Here is an 18,196-nt window from a genome sequence, read left to right on the forward strand (position 1 = left end):
AGTGAATTCATTTCATTAGTAAGTTTCCAAGTGCATAGCACTATGCATGCAGAATAGGTACAAATTCCTTACTGAGGTCTACAAGGTTTTCTGTGCGCTGGCTCCTGCCTATCACTCAATAGCACTCTCCTACTTGCTCACTATGATCCTACTTTCTAATCCTTGAATCCCTCAAGTTAATTGCTGCCTCTGTGCCATTGCATTTAATGTTACATTTGACTGGGATGTGCCATCTTCATATCTTCCCTTAGCTACTCCTTCTTATCATCAGTTCAAATACCATCAAAGCCACATGCCTAACAACTTAATTTCATCCCTAATCTTTCAAAAGAAAGTTGAAGTACAAGATAATCACTAAAACTGAATTCTATGAACATACAGGAATAACATTTGGGGCAGTGTAGGAAACCTGTTTAATGTTGGGAATTCTGGGGCTTTAATGGCTATGGAAGAAAAGGGAAATAGACAAGAGATCCAGTACCTGCCCTCATAAATCTCAAATTTAGTGGGCTATGCTGGTATGCAACAATTTAAGAGGAGATCCTCCACATCTTCAAAGAAGCCAGGTACCTTCAAAAAATCACACATGGTATATGAAGGAACAGCAATTATCCATTCAAGGCTGGGCAAACACTTCCAAACAATAAAAAATAATTCTAGGGCGCCTGGGTGGCTCAGTCGTTAAGCGTCTGCCTTCGGCTCTGGTCATGATCCCAGGGTCCTGGGATCGAGTCCCACATCGGGCTCCCTGCTTGGCGGGAAGCCTGCTTCTCCCTTTCCCACTGCCCCTGCTTGTGTTCCCTCTCTCGCTGTGTCTCTCTCTGTCAAATAAATAAATAAAATCTTTAAAAAAATAAATAAATAAATAAAATAAAAATAATTCTAATTGTACTAAACAAGAACCCAACAACCTTGGTAAGGTCCTCAAAATAATAATCTTCTCGAATACATCAATTGCAACCTACTATAAAACAATCAACCACTACTATTTAAAATCCCCAAGTCATGACAACCAGAAATTGAACTTTTCAACAGAAATCTATGAAACTGTGACAGACTAATAAAAACCAAATTACAAAAATACCACTATAGCGACCCTTGAACAACATGGGTTTGAACTGCATGGGTCCACTATACACAGATTTTTTTCAATAAATACAGTACTGTAAATGTATTTTCTCTGCCTCATGATTTTCTTAATAATACTTTTCTCTACCTTACTTTATTGTAAGAATACAGTATATAATACATATAACATACAAAATATGTGTTAATCAACTGTTATCAGTAAGGCTTCCAGTCAACATTAGGCTCTCAGTAGTTATGTTTTTGAAGCATCAAAAATTATGACAGGGTGGGGGACAGTGGGGAGGGAGGTTGTGTGACAGTTACCATGGTCTGTCGCTGTTCCCCTGGCTGGGGGCAGACTCAATAAAGAAAGAAACTCAAAAAAATATTATATGCAGATTTTCAACTGCATGGGGTGGGGGGGGCACCCCTAATCCCTACATTGTTCAAGGGTCAACTATATTTAAATAGCACTGTTAGACCATAATATCTGCATTTTCAATCCCTCTGGGGTCATTTTGTCTATCTGTATTATTACACTCCTTTAACATATTTCTTCTCCCTTTACTCTTAGCAGATAACCTCACTTGCTACTTCAGAGAAAACAGAATTATCTCAAGGACTTATGAACCTACCCGAATCTGTACTCGTTCTCAAAAGTCACTCCCACCTCCCCCACCCCTTGGCAATGAGATGGAAATTACTCCATCTCCTTTCCTAGCTTATTCTTATATCTGATACTGAAAGCTTAGAGTTCCATAATCTTCAATTTCCTTAGAAGATCTTATCCATCTAGTCTTTGCCTTCCCACTACACCCATCATAGTCCACACCACCATCATTTACCACATAGATTACTGCAACAAATTACAAACTATTCGATCTTCCACTCTTGGTCTTCTCCATTTCTTTTCTACCTACTAGTAAGAGGGATCATTTAAAAATGAAAATATTGGGGCGGCTGGGTGGCTCAGTCGTTAAGCATCTGCCTTCAGCTCAGGTCATGATCCCAGGGTCCTGGGGTCGAGCCCCGCATCGGGCTCCCTGCTCGGCGGGAAGCCTGCTTCTCCCTCTCCCATTCCCCCTACTTGTGTTCCTGCTCTTGCTGTCTTTCTGTCAAATAAATAAATAAATAATTTCTTTAAAAAAAAAAAGTGAAAATATCATCACATCCCTAAAATGCTTGGATGGCTTCACCTTGATCTTTGAATAAAGTAAATTCCTAACAAGGTCCTCCATGAGCTACTTCTAACCTACAGTGAGCTTCATCTAACACTACTCTCTCTCATGCTTGCCGTACTTCAAATACACTGGTCTCCTTTCAGTTTTGTTTTTTTTTTTTAAGATTTTATTTATTTCAGGCACCTGGGTGGCTCAGTTGGTTAAGCGACTGCCTTCGGCTCAGGTCATGATCCTGGAGTCCCGGGATCGAGTCCCACATCGGGCTCCCTGCTTAGCTGGGAGTCTGCTTCTCCCTCTGACCCTCCCCCCTCTTGTGCTCTCTCTCTCTCTCTCTCAAATAACAATAAAATAAAATGTTTAAAAAAAAGATTTTATTTATTTCAGAAAGAGAGAGAGAGGGAGCAAGCTGGGGGAGGGGCAGAGGGAGAAGCAGGCTCCCCTCTGAGCAAGGAGCCCCAAGCAGGGCTCGATCCCAGGACTTTGGGATCATGACCTGAGCCAAAGGCAGATGCTTAACTGACTAGGCCACCCAGGTGCTCCCTCCTTTCAGTTTCTTAAACACACTGTGTTTTTTAACCACTTTGGTATTTCAAATATAATCTTCCCTCCATCTATAACATTCTCCCCTACCTTCCACTCCCCCTTCCATAGCTAATTCCTAATTAGCCACCATTTTTCAGGGACTCTGTTAAAACTTCTTCAGAAAAGTTTTCCCTAAAGACTCAGAATAGACTAGGTCTCTCACAAACACTCTTATAGCACCTTGTACTTTTCCCTCACATCACTTAGAACAACTGTAATTAAAGAAAATAATTAACCAGTTCATGCCTGCTCCTCATAAATGATAAGCATCATGGGGAAGGAAATGTGTACAGTTTATTCACCATCGTTGAATGGAGGAAAGAAATCTGAACAAATGAAAGCAAAAACTGGATTCAAATGACTTTAAGTATTATGTTACAACACATGGAAGAGGGGTGGCATTATGTTGAAGATCCACTGATTTATTCATTATTCAACACAATATGCCAACAAAACATGTGCTAGCACCACTTTAAACATTTACGGAACAGGGACGCCTGGGTGGCTCAGTCAGTTAAGCGTCTGACTTCATTTGGCTCAGGTCATGATCCCAGGGTCCTGGGATTGAGTCCTGCATCGGACTCCTTGCTTGGCGGAGAGCCTGCTTCTTCCTCTACCTGCTCTGCTTGCCGCTCCCCCTGCTTGTGCTGTCTCTGACAAAAAAGTAAATAAAATCTTAAAAAAAATTAAAAAAAAAAAACATTTACGGAACAAAACAAATAAAAATTCCTGTCCTCATGGAGCTTACATCCTAGTGGGTGGAGACAACACTAATAACACAAAATGGTAGTGATGGGGGTACCCAGCGGGTAAAATGGAGTCAAAGAGAAAGTGGGTTGCAATTTTTTTTTTTAAGATTATTTATTTATTTATTTATTTATTTGAGAGAGCGAGAATGAGAGAGAGAGAGAGAGCACATGAGAGGGGGGAGGGTCAGAGGGAGAAGCAGACTCCCTGCTGAGCAGCAGGGAGCCCGATGCGGGACTCGATTCCGGGACTCCAGGATCATGACCTGAGCCGAAGGCAGTCGCTTAACCAACTGAGCCACCCAGGCGCCCGTGGGTTGCAATTTTAAGTAAGATGGTTAAAGTAGGCTTCATCAAAAAGGTGACACCTGAGCAAAGACTTGAAAGAAATGAGAAAACTAGTTACACAAATATCTAGAAAAAGTGTTCAAGACTCACCCCAACTGGGAGAAAAAGTCTTCCCAAGGCAGAAATGTTCTTGGTGTTGATTAGGGAACAAGGAAGCCAGTGTGGCTAGAGCACACAGAGTGAGGGGGAGGGTACCTGGAGAAGAGGTCAGAGAGGTAAATTGGATAAGGGGGGGGGTGGCAAGGCAGGCACAAGATGATGTGAAGACCCTAGGTCAGTGCTCTCCAATGGAAGTAGAATGTAAACTACATGTATAATTTTAAATTTTCTAATAGCCACATTAAAAAAGGTAAAAAAGAAACCAGTGAAATTAATTAATAAAGATTAACATATTTTAGGGGTGCCTGGGTGGCTCAGTCGTTAAGCATCTGCCTTCGGCTCAGGTCATGATCCCAGGGTCCTGGGATCGAGCCCTGCATCGGGTTCCCTGCTTGACAGGAAGCCTGCTTCTCCCTCTCTCACTCCCCTGCTTGTGTTCCTGCTCTCTCTGTCAAATAAATAAATAAATAAATAAGCTTAAAAAAAAAAAGAAAAGATTAACATATTTTATTATAGCTAATACCCCAAAATATTATCATTTCAACATGTTACCAATATAACAAATTCAGATATTTTACTTTTTTGGGTTCTAAGTCCTCAAAATCTAATGTGTATTTGATACACTTTATTCAGATTAACCACATCTGAAGTGCTCAATAGAGGATAACAATAAAGACAGCACAACCGTAGGCCATTCTAAGGACTAAGAAAAATGGGGAGGCCTTGCAGAGTTTCAAGCACAAGAATAACATGACTTAGTTCTCAAAGGACCAATTTCATACTTGTTGAAAATACAGTGAAATCCAGGTGAGGAATGGTAATGGCATACAAGGTAGTTGCTATAGTGTAGTGAGAAGTTAGATTTTGGATTTATTTCGAAGGTAAAACCAATCAGATTTGTCAACTATTTAATGTGAAGTGTGGGAAAAAGAGGGGGAGTTGAGGATATTCTGAGGTTTTGGCCCAGACAACTGAAAGGATGAAGTTACCCTGAAATGAGATGGGGAAGACTGCAGGCTATGAGTCTGATTTTAGACAAGTGTTAAATGCTAATGAGATGAACAAGTGGAGATCTAGAATTGGTAGACGAGTTTAAGAATCTAAAGTTCACAAGAGGTCCCAACTGCAGATATAAATTTGAGAGCCATTACGATATAGAAAATAGTCAAAGCCAGGAGACTTGGATGAAATCACAAGAGGAGTGAATTTATATACAAAAGACATGAAGATCAAAGATGGGATCCTGGCTCCTGAGACATTCCAAGGTAAGAGATTGGGGAGAGGAGGAGCCAGCAAAGTAATATGAGAAATGACAGGTGAGATAAAAAGAAAACCAAGAGTCAGGAATCCTAGAAGCCAAGAGAAAACGTGGCAAGGAGAGAACGATAATCTTCAGTTCTCTTTTTGATTTATTTGATTTGTCTAACATAATGTTATTTCTGTCATACATGAAGAAAATACCATAAGTCTCTTTTCAGTAAAGATACACTTTTTGGTTTGCTCACTTAGTAGTTATCAGGGTCTGCTGTGATCTCTTGCCACCACTTTAAACAACTATTCCAAACACAGAATCCTGTCTTAATACTAGGCGTTCCTGTAAGAAGCTCAGAGAGAAAACTAAGATGTAGTTTAAAAAAAAAAAAAAAAAATCACTGGCCTAGGAGTGAAGCTTCAGTTTTGCCTCTGCCACTTACTAGTTATCCGAGTGCTACCACATACTTTAACAGGACCATCTGATTCCTCCGTAAAATGGGAGTGATGCTGGCTACTGCCTCCACCTAAAGAGCTACCTTAATTAAATAACAATACGTATCAGTGCTTCAAAAACACCAAACAAAAATTAAAAAGCACTGTACAAAAAAAAAGCATTGTACCAAAAAAGGGCTGTCTCCTAGACAATAAATTGGAGTTTACTAACTGCTGAAAAGAGCTGCTAACAAGAAGTACTACACAATTAGTCTCCAAATGATAAATGTTGATGCGAATTAGACAACGTCTGGACGTTTAAGAATTAGAATTGCCTGCAACGATGTACTCCCAAAGCACCAAGCATTTTGTAAAGTGTTAAAGTTTACAGATGTAGATCACCTAAACATACCACCTTTGCCATACCAGAACTCACTTCGCTTATCAAACTCTCCCGCGCAGCCCTCGCCCCCAGTACTGGAGACAGAACCGCGCCTTCACGTCCGTCCCTACGGGTGGGTGGAGAACTGGCAGTGCACATCCCCCTCCCGCTCCACCCCTAGGAAGGACAGCTCCAGAAAGGAGTGAAACATCTGATAAGGTCGCTTTTAAGTAGTAATAACCTCTGGAGAACCTAGAGCCCTGAGAAGCTTTTCGAGCCCCCAGTGCAGACCCGTGCCTAGGAGAGTCCGGCTTACAACAGGAGACTCCATACCAGAGCTATTTTCCCCCCAAGCCCAGATAACTTCTTGGGTTACCTCTACCAAGGCACCTTACGGCGGCCGCCATGTTGACCATTCCGGATTGTGTTGACGAAATTGGTCCTACGCTTCAACTTAGAAGAAATTTCAAAAGGGTTCCTGGCCGTAATTGCAGAGGGGGAAGGATTAGAAAGAGCAAGAGAAAAAGGGGCGGAAACCAAAATAGGCTTTCAAGCCGCCAAGGAACCGCGAACGACGCCGGTGCCCCGTGGCGGTGTTACAGTCAGTCTTCCGTGCTAGGACCCTGTGTTTCGTGGTTCCGGTACGACAGCTTAAACCAACTTCAGAGAAATCTGCCCTCATGGAAAATATGGTCCTGTTGGCGTTACCCTATTTTATTTCTTCTTTCCTTTTTGAGTCTTCAATTGTACTCAGGACGATAACTTTAATATATTGAGAGAGTCCCCAGGAAAGCATGAAAAAATCTGAAGAATCTCACCAGCTTCCATCGCCCCATTTCCAGCCTTGTAAAAACTTTAAAATCACCAAACTTTCCACTACCACCCAAGGCGGGTGCCCCAACAAACTTTCTTTTTATCTCAACTCGAGATCAGCGTAGTTTTAAGTTCATCTTAACATTAATCAGTGTATTCTATATTTTCCCTCTGCTGGCAAGCTGAGCCATTAGGGTCAATTGAATAATACTTGAAAAAAATTTATATAACTCTTCTGGTTTTAAAATGGCAAGTCTTGAGACCTACGCACAGGTTATTAAGGCTGGAAGAAAAAATCAGTATCCTTTCCATTACGTCACAGCTGTAGTCAACGTAGTTTAATCTAAAAAAAATCTGATCATAGATTATATCGCTTTCCAGTTTAAATAAAAGCCCTCCAGTAACTACTTCTGCTTATCTTCACACACACACACACACACACACACACACACACACACACACACACACACACTCTCTCTCTCTCTCTCTCTCTCTCTCTCTCTCTCTAACTCCCTAAGCCTTCCAGTAACTACTTCTGGAGCTCCCTTCTGGCCTCTGCTTATCTTCCCAGCCTCAACACCCTGCCAACATTCCTCTATCCCTTCTCTCTCTCTCTCTCTCTCTCTCTCTCTCTCTCTCTCTCTCTCTCTCTCACACACACACACACACACACACACACACACACTGGAGCTCCCTTCTGGCCATTAGAAATGGCAAGCTAGCAGAATTAACTTCTTCCATGAAGCTGCCCATGAGAAGTTGGACTGGATCAAAGTAGGAATTTCCCAGATGATTTATTTATTATGTATATATTGTACTCAACTACAAGAAGAATAAGATTTCTAATTTATTCCCCTATCCTATTAACACCTAAGCAGTTACTTCAAAGGTTCCATACCCATTTATGACTGTTAGACACACACACACACACACACACACACACACACACACACACCAAATTCAAAGAACTTGAATCTACCTTTATTAACTTTCTTCCTCTTCTCCCTCCTTCTTTTCTTTTCTGCTCCCTTTTCACAAATCTGTGCCTATTTCCCGTGTGTCAAGCAGTGTGCTTGGCTATGCATAGATGCGGCGAACAAAACCAACATAGCCATTGCTCTCATGATGCTTAAAAACTAATTTCATTTGAAGGTAAATTCAAGAATTAGGGCAAGTTCACCAAATTCATTTCCAGACAAAAAGTTGATTAAAGGTGCTTTTCCTGAGCATCTACAACTCCCCTTTTCTGTACCCAGGGTCATTTGGCCCCCATCTGTGTACTTCTTTATGTCTCCTGTTATAACGAGATAATTTAAGCACCTGATATTGGGACTCAGAGTAATATGTAGTATGCTTGTAGTAGTAGCTTATTAAAGCAGCGTCCTTCTTAAAGAGGTGCGATTTCTCTGATTGCCCACTTTGACCACCAGAACTTGATGGCATTAGTCAGATGGGGTCCAGAGTCCAGTTATCTGTATATACCAATATGTAAAGAGGTTATTTAGTTTGATGCTTATTAAAAACTACAAAAATTCGGGGTGCCTGGGTGGCTCAGTCGTTAAGCATCTGCCTTCAGCTCAGGTCATGGTCCCAGGGTCCTGGGATCGAGTCCCGCATCGGGCTCCCTGCTCAGCGGAGGCCAGCTTCTCCCTCCCCCACTCCTCCTGCTTGTGTTCCCTCTCTTGCCATGTCTCTGTCAAATAAATAAATAAAATCTTAAAAAAAAATTCTCTCTCCCTTTAAAATAAATAAATAAATAAATACTACAAAAATTCATACTCTGAAATAGGAACTCCAAGCTTCTAAATATTTAATATGCAATGAAGTTCTCACTAAAGAGGGGCAGTGGAGCTTTTGGTTAAGCAATGGCACTCTGGAATCAAACTTCCTGGGTTTGCATCTCAGTATCATCACTTACCAGCTATATGATCTGGGGCAAGGTACTATACTTCTTTGAGCCTTGATTTCCTTATCTGGGATACAGGGCTCATGAGATAATTTATTGAGGTACTTACTACAGTACCTGGCACAGAGTAAGCACTCGTTAAATGTTACAAGTTGTCATTAGTGAGGAACCAGTGAGAGCTCTTAACCAGACAGGCAAAATGAATAAGCTGTCCTAGCACCTTTTTTCCATTATCTGCTTATTTCTTAATATAATATATGCTGATACATGTATGATACATGGGCTAGGATGTCACATTCTTTATATCAGAACTTTTATTAGTATTTGCAGAGAGTCTTTAGGCTGTCTTTATGCACTTCCTTAAAGTTCACTTTAAACGCAACTTTTCCCAGTAGATTTCTAGGACGGTTTATACTCTCCAGGAGTCTTGGCAACATGCCAGGTGCCTGCCTGTTTGGCTAACTTCCCTGGGAAAAGCTTCTAAATATCTGCCTAACCCCACAGTTCCCTTGATCTGTGCTCTCTGCTTTCTCCAACCATCTTTCAGCTGTTCTGGAAACTCCTTTGCAAGAAGAGTCACTTCCCATTTTGGGTTCAAGTTGAAAATGGATTCTCTTGTTGGACAAAAATAAGGAACTCAGTGACATTTCCTACTTCAATGGTATGCATCAGAATCGCCCAGAAGCCTTGTTAAAACAGATTGCTGGGCTCTATCCCCCAGAGTTTCTGATCCAGTAGGCCTGGGTGTGGCCCATGGATTTGTATTTATAATAGCTTCTCAGGTGATGCTGAGAAGAGGTATAGTTGTCCAGAGACCACACTTTAAAAACCACTCCCTATGTGATACCATGAAACATTGGCATCCATACCTATCATTAACTTGGAGTTGTTTTGTTTAACAATTTTATATTCAGTATAATATAGGCAATAAAAGCATTAATTCCCATATGTGGTATGTCTCTAGGACCAGAATCTTCCCACCCTTACCTCTCCTCTATACAGAAACTGCTATTCCATACCTAGGTTTCAGCTCCAAAACTGTCCAGCTACCAGCTGGGAAATTTTCTGGTCTCTGCCTGTTTGTCTATCCATATTTTAAGTATCACCAAGTCCGAGATTGCCTTCCCTCCTGGTGCTTATAGCAAACTCAGATTATTTCTTTTTATACAGAAACATCTATCTAGAATAATGATTTATTAGTCATAAGGTGGAAAATTTGGTGAGGAATTAAAATTCATTTTGTCTTGCTCCACACCCACCCCAATATGGAAGTTACTCTGTCCCACAACCTCTAGGCGACTATTCTATTTCATTTTTTTAAAGATTTTATTTATTTGACAGAGAGAGACACAGCGAGAGCAGGAACACAAGCAGGGGGAGTCGGAGAGGGAAAAGCAGGCTTCCCTCCGAGGAGGGATCCCGATGCAGGGCTTGATCCCAGGACCCTGGGATCATGACCTGAGCCAAAGGCAAACGCTTATCGACTGAGCCACCCAGGTGCCCTCTAGGAGACTATTTTAATTCCAGACTGAATTAGGAGATTTAGAACTGTCCAGTGGAATGCTGGTAAATGTTCAACAACTGGCTCTACATAAATTCAACCTATTCACAAAATTCTGACAATGTAGCACTTGGTTCTCACATGCTTATAGCACACTATAGGAAGTTCCCTAGTAAAAGCCTTTGGTAACTTAAAAGACCTAAACCAGATCAACTGATTCTAGAGCCACACTTCTCAAACCTCAATGTGAATACAAATCACTTGGGAATCTTATTAAAATGTAGATTCTAATTTAGTAGATCTGGGATGGAGCCTGAGTTTCTAATTTCTAACAAGCTCCTAAGCAATGTTGATGCTGCTAGTCCATGAAACACACTTTGAGTAACAAGTTCTTAGAACACATCTTAGAATAAAATTCATATTTCTATCATTAATCTCAAACCAGAATCTTTTGAATAGGGTCTCTCTTCTTAATACACAGAATAAGGGCGCCTGGGTGGCTCAGTCGTTAAGCGTCTGCCTTCCGCTCAGGTCATGATCCCAGGGTCCTGGGATCGATTCCCACATCGGGCTCCCTGCTCGGTGGGAAGCCTGCGTCTCCCACTCCCCCCTGCTTGCATTCTCTCTCTGTGTCGAAAAATAAAAAAAATAAAATAAAATAAAATAAAGATTAAAAAAAATACACAGAATAAACTGAAATGCATTCCCAAATTTCTGAGTATAAACTCCATGACCTCCATCTTTCAGTAGTGATACCAGAAATAACAGTAACTCCCTGCCCCACCCACATCTGTTTCTGGCGGAAACTTCCCCCTCCCACATAAATAAAATTTCCCAACCCCAGCTATCTGGACCAGCTGAAGCCATCTCACCCAAGGAAAGTCCATCCATACTGCAGCCAGTGATCTGGCTTGGAAAAAAAAAAGCTAGGCCAATCCTTTTTCTCATAAACTGGAATTGGGGAAAATGAAAGACCAAAACATTTAGATGGGAGAACCCAAGTTTTAAGGTCATGAGTAGATTCAAGTCCAGAGAAACTTTGAAAGACCAGCTGAAATTATTAGTGAGCAGAAATGGTGCATGAACAGAGTTACATGAAGCCAGTCAGTTTCAAGAATAGGCTAGACCGAGGATGCGTGCGGAGGAAAGCAGAGTTATCATGAAGAAGAGATCAGCCAGACTCTGAGAGGAAGATAGCAGATGCAGCCTCAGTTCCTGTTACAGTTTCCGTCGAGTCCGCTGTATCACTATGCCTCTCCCGGCGTTCTTGTGAGATCCCTATCTACCATATATGGATCCCCACAAGAACTCCTGTTTGCTTGAGCTAGTACCAGTGAACATCTGTATCTTCTAAACAAAGAACCAAAAAAAAAAAAAAAAAAAAAACCTAAACTAGAAAGCTAATTAAAATCATGGAACTCTAGTTATTCTGGTCATGACGCATGAATTGGCAGCTCTCTACCAGAATTAGTGGCAAAGCCTCAATCATGGAATCTCAGAGTTTGAATAGCTTCTGAGGTTTTCTATCTACTGGATGTATTAACCCTATCTATAACCCTGCTTACATTTATAGTGGCAAATTCTTGAATATTCTATAAGGTAGTTCACTCCATTTTTGGACAACTTTAATTGTTAAAGCTGCTCCCTATATTAAAGCTGAAATCATCTTCCCTCTAACTTGAACCCAATTGAACCCTTTGGGTCAATTATTCCATTTCCAATTCCATTTCCACGTGGCAAATCTACATTTCTGGTATTTGGTGACAGCTGTCATGCTTCTTAGGTCTTCTCCTCACTTAGCTGAGTATGTTCATGTTCTTACCCACCCACAGTTTCTCTCTTCCACGGCATGGTGATGAAAACTTCTTATTTTCCTAGGAGGCTTACCAAGGATATACTCTAGATTGCCTGTGTCTGTCTTAAAATGTAATCTCAAAATTGAACAAAACACTCCAGAGGAGAAAGGACCATCACTCCTGGAAAAATTAACACAACCTAAAATTGCAGCAATTTCTAATGGCTTCACTTAGTACATTGTAATTCCTTTGCTTCTCCTCAGTACTTCTTTATTTATGACTAAAAGCATATCACAAGTATCCCAGATTTGAGCTAAACCAAAAAATGAGTTTCTTTTTGATGAATTTCTTGCTTTAAGATTTCTATGTTTTAGAATACCTCTGTCCAATACAAATATAATGCAAGTCACATACGTACTTATAAGTTTTCTAGTAGCCACATTAAAAAATTAAAAAGACACAAAATTCATTTTAACAATTTAACTCAATATATTCATAATATCAATTCAATGTGTAATATAAAAATATTGAGACAGTTTACATTCTTTTTTTATACTGTCTTTGAAGTTCTATATGTATTTTACACGTAGAGCATATCACAACTAGGACTAAGTCCATTTCAGATGCTCAAGAGCCACATGTGGCTACCACATTAGCACAGTTTTGGAAGAATATTAATAGCTAACACTTATTGAACACGCACTGTGTGCCCGGCACTTTTCAGAAGGGCTTACATATTTTAAGTGTTTAAACCTTCATAACAACTCTATACGATAGGCACTATAATTATTCTCATTTTACAGAGGAAGGAACAGAGGCACTGGGAGATTAAGAAACTTGCCCAATTAATAAGTACTTGAGTTGAGATTTCAACCCAGGATGCCTGGCTCCAGAGACTACATTCATAACCACTATTATACATGTATCACACACATACTTCATGCTGGACACTGTGCTAAGCACCATACATATCGTTATCTTGCTTAATTCCTATTTTATAGAAAAGAAACTGAGGCTCCAAGAAGTTAGTGACTTGCCAAAGGCCACAAAGCTAGTCTTAGAGCCTAGTATCAGCTCAGTATATTTGACCACTGCACCTTCCTCCGGCTTCACTGCCCTGAAACTCTGGTGTTTAAACATACGTACACCCATGACTCAATATTTTTGATGCCGAAGTTTTAAATTAGAAAATGGCCAGATAATATCAGAGTGTGTGGGAGAAAGTAAATAATATGTAAGCACATGTGTATTATTTTTTGATCTTCAAAGCCAAGCGTGTAAGTCACAAGCACCAACAAAACACTAATTAGAGTTAGTTTTTACCTTCAATGTATGCAGTGGTAAAACTTGCTTGAAATATTTATCTAAATATGGAAATGCATTTTTACTTTTTTAATTTGTTTTTTTAAGAGCCTCTCTTACCCAACCTTTTTTAAAATTTTTTTTCAGGTTTATTTATTTATTTTTTCAGTAATCTCTACACCCAACATGGAGCTCGAACCCATGACCCTGAGATCAAGAGTTACATGCTCTACCAACTGAGCCAGCCAGGTGCCCCTGGAAAGGCATATTTTACACATTTTATAGCTCTGAGGAAAGTAACAGTACCAACAAAGCAATTCTCAGGAAAATGTTTTATTTTCATAGAAGAGTGTGCCCAACCCACAAGAGGAGGCTGTAAGTGACTGAAAGGATGTGACTCTTTTCCTCCCTTTTGTACTGTGCGGCTTTATTGTTTTATAGACTTAGAAGTGAACTTGACATTTTGTTGTTGCACTTTTTTCAGGTCCTCTCTCTCTTTTATATAAAGTCGAACTGAGGCTGTGTTCAAGCCCCAGTCTTAGGGGTTAACAAGCTCTTTCTCTATCTCACTCCAGACATCTCCTCTTTACTGCTTCAGGAAAGAAGCCCAAGGTTTTTAGGGAATCTTGGGAATTATTTCTTAGTCAATTTATCTGAAAAATAGTGAGTCTAAATACTCCAATATTCACCCATGTATAGTAGCATCTCATCTTTATCTAAATCATCTCATTCCGTCTAACAAATTTTCTGTTGTTTTAAGTGGGTTAGCATCTGTCTTCTTCCCTTAGTTATTAGTGGTAGAGGTAGAAGAGTAGTGGTGTTGGAGGAACGGTGGGAGAGCGACCGGGAGAAAAGAGACTCAGAGTGGAGGAACCTTTAATAATCCAGAAGCCGGAGGCTCAGGTCAGGCTTTCCTGGCATAGCCAATGCTAGCAAGTTATGTCCCTGCTCAGTGCCTTAGTCTTTCCATCTGAAAATAGGGATGACAGCCTTTTTGTGGCATGTGATTCTCCACTGCACTTCCTTAGTGTCAATGACATCTTATTAATTTATGCTCAACAACTATGAATAATTGTTAAGGGTTAATTTTTAATGGACACTATAAGATGCTTCTGGCTCCTCTAGGAGAGATGCAGAGCTCTAACCCAAACAAACAAAACAAGCACAGGTCAAAGAGATATACAGGAGCCCAAGGAAAGGGAGTAATGAGCATCCTTATCCATCAGGAAAAGTACATTGTACTTAGAAAAATTAATGAATTTCTCCAAAGGTCAAAGGAAAACAGTAATGGCTGGGATTAGAAATAAGGTTAGATGGATTTCTAAATCACATTTATTTTCAACTGTAATAATCTAGGTTCTAAAATAGTTGATGCCGGGCGCCTGGGTGGCTCAGTTGGTTAGGCAGCTGCCTTCGGCTCAGGTCATGATCCTGGAGTCCCGGGATCGAGTCCCACATTGGGCTCCCTTCTCGGCAGGGAGTCCGCTTCTCTCTCTGACCCTCCCCCCTCTCGTGTGCTCTCTCTCTCAAATAAATAAATAAAATCTTTAAAAAAAATAAAAAAAATAAAAATAAAATAGTTGATGCCACCAAAACTAATACAAAACCTGTAATTCTTCAAGAAGACACAAGAATGCATTGCTCTTCTGAACTCTCTCCAGAAGGAGGGCTACAGAAATTCAGGGAGAGTAAGATGCCCTGGTTCCCTATGTCTCACTATCGGAAGAGGCCTGGAGCCTTCCGTGGTTGACAGTGAGTGGGGATTTCTGCAGTGTTACCACAACTCACCACTCTTACAGCACACAGAATAGATTCAGGAAGTAGGGGCTGTGTCATAGGAGGGCTCCTCTTAACTCAGGCTGTGTGTGTCTCGAGATTCAGATGCCCTTTGGACAGACAGAAGAGCTGCAGGGTGTCTTTGCTTGGCTCTGAGGAGCTGTTCTTGTAAGGGAGGTGAGAGCATTTGAAGGACACAGCACCAGTGTGGCAGAGAAGGCAAGCCTGAGTGTGTGCCTCAGGGCCCTGCTTCTGCCCAGTGCCTTGCAAGCATGAGAGTTACCCTGCGCAGGGAGGCAAAAGAAGAATGTGTAAAAGAGACATTTCACTGAAACCACTTAGGGACCTGTGAGCACAGGACTTGTTGTTTATGGGAACCAGGTAACAAAGGGGACGTGAGAAGAATTCTCGAACGCCCCATGCTGCAGTCTGACACACTTGGCACAGCAATAGCTGTGATGGTTTTGGCACCTTTCTTACACACAGAAAGGAACCAAAAGCAGCAGAAGAGGACACAGAGGATTGACACAGTGCAGTAGCAAATGTGTTTGGAACCACTTAATGTTGCACTTCTTGCAACAACCAGTGCACCCATCCGGAGTTCAGGAGCGCTGCAGGGTGAAGTGTAGAGCCAATCATTATTAGCGGGGTCCTAAAGGCAGAGAAATACCCAGGCTCTAGCTCACCCTTGGCCTGGAAGACACCAGCTGCGTGTAGAGAGCCATCTCAGAATAAGACAAGCAAATATGATTATATTTTACAATAATGTTGCCCGCTTACGACGCTTGTTAGGTCTCATCCAATGTTTGATTTTCCTAGATTATCTCTGGCCAAGGTTAGCAGGTTTTTTTTCCTTTTTATAATATATCAAATTCCAGGTTACAAACTGAAATATGGCACATGTACCCTATATCTTAACCTACTGTTAGTTGAATTACAGTTTACCCTTGAACAACATGGGGGTTAGGGGTGCCAACCCCCTGTAGAGTCGAAAATCCATGAATAATTCTTCACTCCCCAAAAACTTAACTATTAATAGCCTACTGTTGACTAGAAGCCTTATGGATAACATAAGCAGTCGATTAGCACATATTTTGTAGTTATATGTATCATATACTGTATACTTACAATAATGTAAGCTAGAGAAAAGAAAATGTCACTAAGAAAATCATATGGAAGAGAAAATACATTTACAGTACTATATTGTATTTATAAAAAAAAAATTGCCTGTAAGTGAAACCAGGCAGTTGAAATCCTTGTTGAGGGTCCATTGTAATATGAAATCCTTGTCTAATTTGCTAAATCTTTATTATTTTTTTATTTTAATTCCAGTATAGTTAACACACAGTGTTACATTAGTTTCAGATGTGCAGCATAGGGATTCAACAATTCTGTACATTACTTAGTGCTCCTCATGAGAAGTGTACTCTTAATCCCCTTCACCTACTTCACCCAGCCCCCCACCCACTCTCTGGCAACCATCAGTTTATTCTCTACAGTTAAGAGTCTGTGGTTTTGGGGCATCTGGGTGACTCAGTCGGTTAAGCGTTTGCCTTCGGCTCAGGTCATGATCACAGGGGTCCTGGGATTGAGCCCCCGCCTGGGGAGTTTCTACTCAGTGGGAAGTCTGCTTCTCCCTCTCCCTGCTGCTCCCCGTGCTTGTACTCTCTCTCTCTGTCAAATAAATAAATAAAATGTTTAAAAAAAAAAGAGTCTGTGGGTTTTTCTTTTTGGTTTGTCTCTTTTTCTCTTTGTTTGTTTTGTTTCTTACTAATTTGCTAAACCTTACCAAGTTACCTATAACTATTTGCCTTATCCCTTATTCCACGAGAATTAAGTATCTTTCATCGTCTATAAGAAGGCATTATCACAATTCATTGCAAAATCTGAATAAATTGTATTCACTGGCTAACCCTCCTTTGTCATTTATGCTACCTCTTTCAAATAATTTACTAGATTAGAAAGAAACTACTTGGTTTTACGAAACTGTCCTTATCATGTGGGCACACATCCACCTGCTACAAAAATATTTCATTCGCTTCACTCATTTTTTCCTAACAGACTTTTTTTTCCTCCTTTCTATAATCTGGTAAATTACTGGTAATCTCTTATCTTAACAGAATATTATACTGATTATACTCCATTTGTCACCAGCCACATTTGTTCTGCATTTTTGTCCACCCTGCCAGGTGTACCCTTAGAGACTGACCCTATGGAGCGGCACCACCTGGGCTCCCTTGCCTCTGGCTGCTCACTGGGTTTGGCGGTAGGGAGCTCCAGGAGGAGACAGGGCACAGGACGAAGAGAACCCAAGGTATTGCCCCGCTCCCTCCGTTTGGCTGTGGTCCTGGAGATGGCTGTGTTTTGTCGATGGCCCTCGGTTCTTCCAGGCAGCTTTCCTTCCATAGCTCTAGCTCTCACCTCATTTCTTTTTTTTTCTTGTTTTTTTAGATTTTATTTATTTATTTGACAGAGAGACACAGCGAGAGAGGGAACACAAGCAGGGGGAGTGGGAGAGGGAGAAGCAGGCTTCCCGTATAGCAGGGAGCCCGATGCGAGGCTCGATGCCGGGCTCGATACGGGGCTCGATGCGGGGCTCGATGCGGGGCTCGATCCCAGGACCCTGGGATCATGACCGGAGCTGAAGCCAGACGCTTAACGACTGAGCCACACAGGCGCCCCTCTCACCTCGTTTCTAATCACACCGTGTTTCCCCTTGTTCCTTCAGGCCTGGCGTAGCAGTAGGTCCCTCCCTTTCTCATCTAGGTTTATTTCGACATCCCTTGTCAGTGCCCTTAACCCTGTCCACACCTATGTAAATAGTCCCCCTTTTAAACTCTCCTTGGTTAAACTCTGAATTTGCCATCTGTTTCCTGCCAGGCCCCTGACTAATACAGACACCTGGTCACTGTATTGTTAGATCAGACTTTTAACTGAACTGGTGGGATAAACAAAGAGAATTACTTGTGTTGGCGAAAGATTTTTAACGATATGCTAACAATTGCGATTT

General features: G+C 41.1%; 1 protein-coding gene across 3 annotated transcripts in view; it reads right to left on the reverse strand.

The window, feature by feature from the left end:
- MRPL1 (mitochondrial ribosomal protein L1) overlaps window positions 1-18,196 on the reverse strand; it is a 143,220-nt gene that overhangs the window by 92,382 nt on the left and 32,642 nt on the right. The window contains exons 1-2 of one of the 3 annotated variants that reach the window (XM_028100751.2): window positions 6,469-6,688; window positions 4,016-4,120 (exon numbers count right to left, since the gene is read on the reverse strand). The exons of 1 other annotated variant lie outside the window; for it this stretch is intronic. In XM_028100751.2, the coding sequence (XP_027956552.1) occupies window positions 4,016-4,120; window positions 6,469-6,508 (145 nt within the window). In that variant the 5' untranslated portion in view covers window positions 6,509-6,688. Of the gene's footprint in view, window positions 1-4,015; window positions 4,121-6,468; window positions 6,689-18,196 lie in introns of those variants that run through there. One more of the 3 variants, XM_028100752.2, reaches the window with a different exon arrangement.

Source organism: Eumetopias jubatus, unplaced genomic scaffold (assembly GCF_037043125.1).
Source record: "Eumetopias jubatus isolate StellerSeaLion01/CBP00866 unplaced genomic scaffold, mEumJub1_p1.0 scaffold_2, whole genome shotgun sequence".
Taxonomy (NCBI): domain Eukaryota; kingdom Metazoa; phylum Chordata; class Mammalia; order Carnivora; family Otariidae; genus Eumetopias; species Eumetopias jubatus.